Source organism: Cynara cardunculus, assembly GCF_001531365.2.
Source record: "Cynara cardunculus var. scolymus isolate 2C chromosome LG 1, CcrdV1, whole genome shotgun sequence".
Taxonomy (NCBI): domain Eukaryota; kingdom Viridiplantae; phylum Streptophyta; class Magnoliopsida; order Asterales; family Asteraceae; genus Cynara; species Cynara cardunculus.
Window position 1 is genome coordinate 4,720,954 of NC_037528.1, and position 6,052 is coordinate 4,727,005.

The 6,052-nt window shown below is 31.8% G+C and overlaps 1 protein-coding gene across 1 annotated transcript in view; it reads right to left on the reverse strand.

Annotated features, from left to right (window-relative positions):
- Window positions 1-5,624: 5,624 nt before the first annotated feature.
- Window positions 5,625-6,052, reverse strand: part of LOC112510536 — a 19,766-nt gene continuing 19,338 nt past the window's right edge. Inside the window, exon 2 of the mRNA XM_025116002.1 lies at window positions 5,625-6,052. Within this exon, the coding sequence (XP_024971770.1) occupies window positions 5,849-6,052 (204 nt within the window). The 3' untranslated portion in view covers window positions 5,625-5,848.

Sequence of the window (6,052 nt, forward strand, 5' to 3'; positions counted from 1 at the left end):
CATATATATATATATATATATATATATATATATATATATATATATATATATATATATATATATATATTCAGAAACTTCCTTTAATGCAAATATAATAATTCCCTCTGGAAAAGTTATGTTAGGGAATGTAATTATATTAGATTTGTAATTTTCAAATACAATAATTCGACTTTATTAACTTTCATTATTAAATAGGTCTACATTTTTGACAGACATAGCAGTCGGAAATATAGGCGGCGGTGATTAATTTTTCGACGGATTTTATCGGCAGATTTCTTTTATTCGGAGGATTCCGGCTGCCGGAAAATTTCCACCGGTTTATTTAAAAAATCTTGATTAAATTTAGAAAATATTTAAGTTTTTTTTTAAAAATTTATCCGCCGAAAATGGATTTTATTTTTTAAATATTTTAATTATTTCCGCCGGTAATCTGTCAGAAATTTATAAGATTATTAATTTTAAAATATTTTTCCAGTAAATATTTAAAACCTGTAAATCTGTAAAATATTAAAATAAAAAAACTAAAAATATGAAAATGCAAATAAATATCATACATTAAACTAAACAACAATAATCCCGACCAATTTAAAGTAGCACATAATTGTTCTAAACAAAAACTGAATTGTTCCAACTAAGCAGACGATATTTAATTCGGTGGCGGAAAGAAATGTTGAGATTGACTGAGCTGTTTGGCCAAAACAGCCATATCTTGATGTCAGTGGCGGGGGGAAACCGTTAAAGCCCAACTAACATCCACTAAAGTCTCATAGATCCATTAAAGCTCAATAGAACCGTTAAATCCAAACTAACATTCATTAAATGCTCATACGATCCATTAAAGCCCAATATAACCGTTAAAACTCAACTAACATCTATTAAAGCCTAATACGATCCTTTAAATTTCCAATATGATCCATTAAAACATAATAGAATCGTTAAAGTCTAACTAACATCCACTAAAGCTCAATAGAACCGTTAAAGTCCAACTAACATCCACTAAAACCCAATAGAATCGTTAAAGTCCAACTAACATCCACTAAAGCCCAATAGAATCGTTAAAGTCCAATTAACATCCACTAAAGCCCAATAGAACCGTTAAAGCCAATTAACATCTACTAAAGCCCAATACAGTCTATTAGAGCCAAGTTAAAAATTAACATCCAGTAAAGCTCAATACAATCCATTAAAGCTCAATACGGTCCATTAAGAATATATGTAATATTTTACATGTATATAAAACCAAAAGTTTGAAAAGTAGGAAAAAAATCAAAAGCTGCCGGAAAAATTCCGCTGGAAAATATCCATCGGTGATCCACCAGAAATCCGTCGGGAATATTAAGTTCTTTTTTAAAAAAAAATTGAATAATTTATTAATTTAAATTACCGGCGGCCTTCGGTATCCATCGAAGATTTTTTTTTTAAAAATTTAATTTTTAATTATTTTCCGACGGATTTCCGACGGACATTAATCTTAAAAAATTAATCAAAAATCCACCTGAAATCTGCTGGTATATTATTGTAATTAGAGTTATTAATTTTGTAAAAAAATAATTTGTAAAATCCGCCGAAAATATTGTCAGAATATTTTTACCGGCGTATTTCCGGCGGAAGTCAATGAAAGTTGACTTTTTTGTTGTCTGCCGGTAATCCGCCGGCAATTTTCCGGCATATTTTGTCCACCAAAAAATCCGTTGAAATACCCAGTTTTCTAGTAGTGTTTGGGTTCACGAATTTCATATTGGGAGAATTCTTGAGGTTATTCTCTCTTTCAAAGGCTGTGAAATTGAGATATATCTACCCAGATTCTCGTTTTACATATTCAAATGAGAGAGCGACGATTATTGACGGTTTAACGGTTATAACGGTTAATAAATAAGATCGAGGGGTGGTTACAACCGAATCTAAGTTCTAGAATATGCAAGTTTAGCGATAGCTAAAGATTTGTGTTCAGCTATGGGCCTAAGTTCAGCATCGAAGACGTTCAACGATAGCTGAAGACAGTACCAACGACAACTGAATGCCAATCAACGACAACCGAATACACACATTCAATGATGGCTGAGTGATAGGTGAACACGCATGACTCATGTAACACCCCTTTTGTTTTGAAGTTATTTTTTTAAAATATAATTGATTATTTATAGAAGTTGATAATTCATCACCATTATTTGGAAATGTGTTGTAAGACACCATCAATGAGTCTGATCCATGTATGTATTACGGGGGCGTTTGGGATTGCTTATTTGAAACAACTTATTTTTTTCTATAAAATCACTTATCAAATTATTATAAGTCAGAAGGGTTTAACTTCTTCAAAAAAACTTATCAAATGGGTGGGAATGACTGAATAAGTGAAATGGGAAGGGTGAGGTTGGTGGCATTTAAGTAATTGGGTGTTCAAAAATGTTTTTCCAAGTAATGATTAAAAATATTAAAATACCTCTAATTTAACTAAGCAAATTTAATAGAGTTAGGGGTTGTTTATTAAATGTTTATTTAGGTGAGAGCTTATTAAGTTAAATAACCATACTCGAAGAATATAGTATAGACGAAGAACCTTACCGGGTAAGAATGAGGCAAAGACCAAGAGTCTTACCCGGTAAGCAAGAACGACGACTTTTATTATGGTTAACGTTTACCGGGTAAATTGTTACATACGATACCGTCTTGGTGGAGTAAAATCTTACCCGGTAAGTAAGTGATAGGGTTGATTTATACCGATAAACACTTATCGGATAAGTATTTGGTAAACGACCCCTTAATGTTAGAGCCTCAATGTGTATCCAAATTTAAACAACAGGTCTCGAATCCATAAGAAATGCAGGAACTGATTTGTAATTTTTAGAATACCACACATATGAGATTTGTAATTTACTCGTCAGTCGTCAATGGAGAACTAGAGATGATGGGTTTTATTTTGGGCTTGATTCGAGACCATTGGGCTTTTATTTTTGATGTAGATCACAAGTAGAATGTTAAATGTACTACGTTTTGATTTATAGAGGAGCGTTCAAATAAAAATCACCCAATTTGTACAAATCGTGCAAACCTCATTCAACCAATCATAATTTTTCATTTTGTTCATTTTTTTTGTAATTATAAGAGGTTGATTAACCATTTTTATTGTGAAGGGTGTTAATCATGGATATTATCATCTTCATTATTTTAATTTTAAAGAAAAATACATGAAACAGTTTCATGTAAATTTCATTAAATATTATATGAAACAATTTCATAACCATATATGAAACAGATTCATCAAAAAAAAGTTTTATATGAAACAATTTCACAAGCTTAAACAATTTTATGAAAAAAATTTATAAGATTAAACAATAAAAGTAATGTATGATGATGGTTTGTACGGTTTCTACAAATGATAGTGGTTTTCATTTAATCGTTCCTCTTGACTTATATTGCAATCAACATATTTAATAGGAATGAACATTGCCAAGGGACTACATTAGCTATTTTACAAATCTCTATGTCATTTGTGACAACACTTGAAAATTGTAGGGGTAAAGCAAAAATAGATGAACTCACTTCATCTTCTATTTTTTTTTCTTTACCCCCTTCATTTTTCAAGTTTTGGCAAAAATGACTACAAATATTTTGTCGAAATGGCGGCGAAGTTAAGCGGACCGTTGAATGGGGGATGGCGTCATCATACACGGAAACCAGCACACATTGCGTCCCACGAAATCAGGAACGTGATCACACGCGCTTGTAAAATTTTGTCGGTATTACACTTTAATAACTATAATTGTCGTTCCAACCGTTTATATTTTACTTTGTAAATGGTCCATGCTAATTAATAACATCTCCATTAATTATGTTGTAACTTTTTTTTAAATAAAAAATTAAAATTTCTAAATTTTTTTTACATACAACTTAATAGTTACTCTATCTTAACAATTTTAGCATTAATTATATTATTAAAATATTTAATACATATAATAAAATATTATTTCTCTCTCTAAAACATTCAATTTTTTATGTCCTTTATTCAAGGACGGACTCAATTTTTTTTCAAATGATAGTACCGTTTGACTATAAGAAAACAATATAGGAAAAAAGTTTCAAATTATGACACCATTTGAGTGTAAGAAACAGATGTACAATCTTTTTTTCAAACGATGATATCATTTGACTAAAAAAATGAAATTAATAGGATTCGAACTTGGGTATAGGTGAAATAAAAGCCTTGCAAACCAACTCTATCAAATAAAACTTGTTCTCATTATAGTTTCATAATAAATATGGTGGCACACAACAGATAAATACAGTTGCACTTTTCACGAACCTAAATTAATTTACCCGACGTGCCACCGTATGCACAACTATAGGTCCGTCCCTGCCTATATTTGTCAGAAACATTTAGGGGCCGTTTACCTAAACACTTACCTGGTAAGCACTTACCGGTAAATTCAACACTATCATTTACTTATCAGATAAAATTTTATTACTAAAATGAATCGAATGCAACAATTTATCACGGTAAGCGCTAACCATGGTAAAAGTATTCGTCCTCATTTACCGGGTAAGACTCTCGATTCTTGTCTTCGCTCTTATCGGGTAAGATTTTTAGTCATTGTCTTATTCATCCGATAAGTTTAAGTGACTTGATAAGCGCTTACCCGGGTAAGCGTTTGGTAATCGGCACCTTAAATACTATAGGTTTGTCTCTGCCTATATTTGGAATTTTTTTACCTTTTTTTTTTCTTTCTACTTTAACATATAAGATAGCATAGTTGTTAGAGTATAAAAATTGCAAAAATCTCATTATCTATTTTAGTATAGATGTTGGAGATGCTCTAACTCAATTAAACATGTATGTTAAGTAAGGGGTATTTATCTCTTTTTATCATTTCTTTTATTGACCTGGATATATAACCCGTTATACGAGACTACTAATCTCAGGACGACCACTTTTTTTGCAAGTAGCCTGGAGTCGCCGCATTTGAATATCCATGGCCATAAGGGAATTTTTATTCCTCCTTGATTTTGAATCTGAGGCCTCCCGACAGTTTTGACCTTTGACCAAGCTTAAACCAATCAGACATCACCCATGTGGTTTCATTTTTGTATCTTATGTGTTTTGCTTTTACTCGAATGACCAAAATTGTAGTTTACCTTTTATATATTTATATATCTATATTCATATAAATTGGGTTGAGTTTGATTGATCCGGTTGAAGACATTTGAACAAACCAACCCAATGTTAGCGGTTTGAAAATTTTCAACACAATCCAACCTAAACAAAAGTGCAACCCAACCAGATCAGTTGACCGAATTGTGTTTAAATAAAGTAAAATCAACATTGTGAACATAAAACCTTCCTTTAAAATATGATTAATCATTCAAAAGAATAAACGAGTTTATCAAATGTTTAGGTATTACATGTAATTTTCCAATAATGTCCTCTTATGAGTTTCATTGTTGGTTGTTGCCAAAGCTATTTTGGTGACTTGTACATATTAAAAAGAAATACAAATAATTTCTGAGAAACCACTGAAACTTTAATCAGATTATTTTAGGCTAAACCCAATTTCAACCTAATAAATCTTGGAGGTAAAATTAATTAATGTTGTAACCATTAATTAATTTCAAGAAAGATATTGTGATAATATAATGTTGTAACCATCTTTACACATAAATCTTGGAGGTTTAATTAATCAAAGGGATCAAAACAAGTTTTTAGAAGTAGAATTGATTTTGATTAACAAACCAACCTCACTCCAAATAGTAAATAGCTCACACACTCTCACTCTGTAATAGATGAAACAACATGAAAATTCATAAATATCAAAGGATGGTGCAACAGCCACGTGAGACATCGTCCCTGTAGAGCTCAGTAGGATACGGGATACCCATAAACATAGCCTTGAGCTTGAGCCGTGGGCATCAATGGAGCTGATGCCCTGGTGCTGGTCCGTGGCGGTGGTGGAGGAGCATATCCATAACCAAAATCTTCATTGCAAGCACCACCATAAACATTCTCATCTGCCCATGCTGATCCAGAGGTAGTCGGTTGGTATTGTCGTGGTGGTGGTGG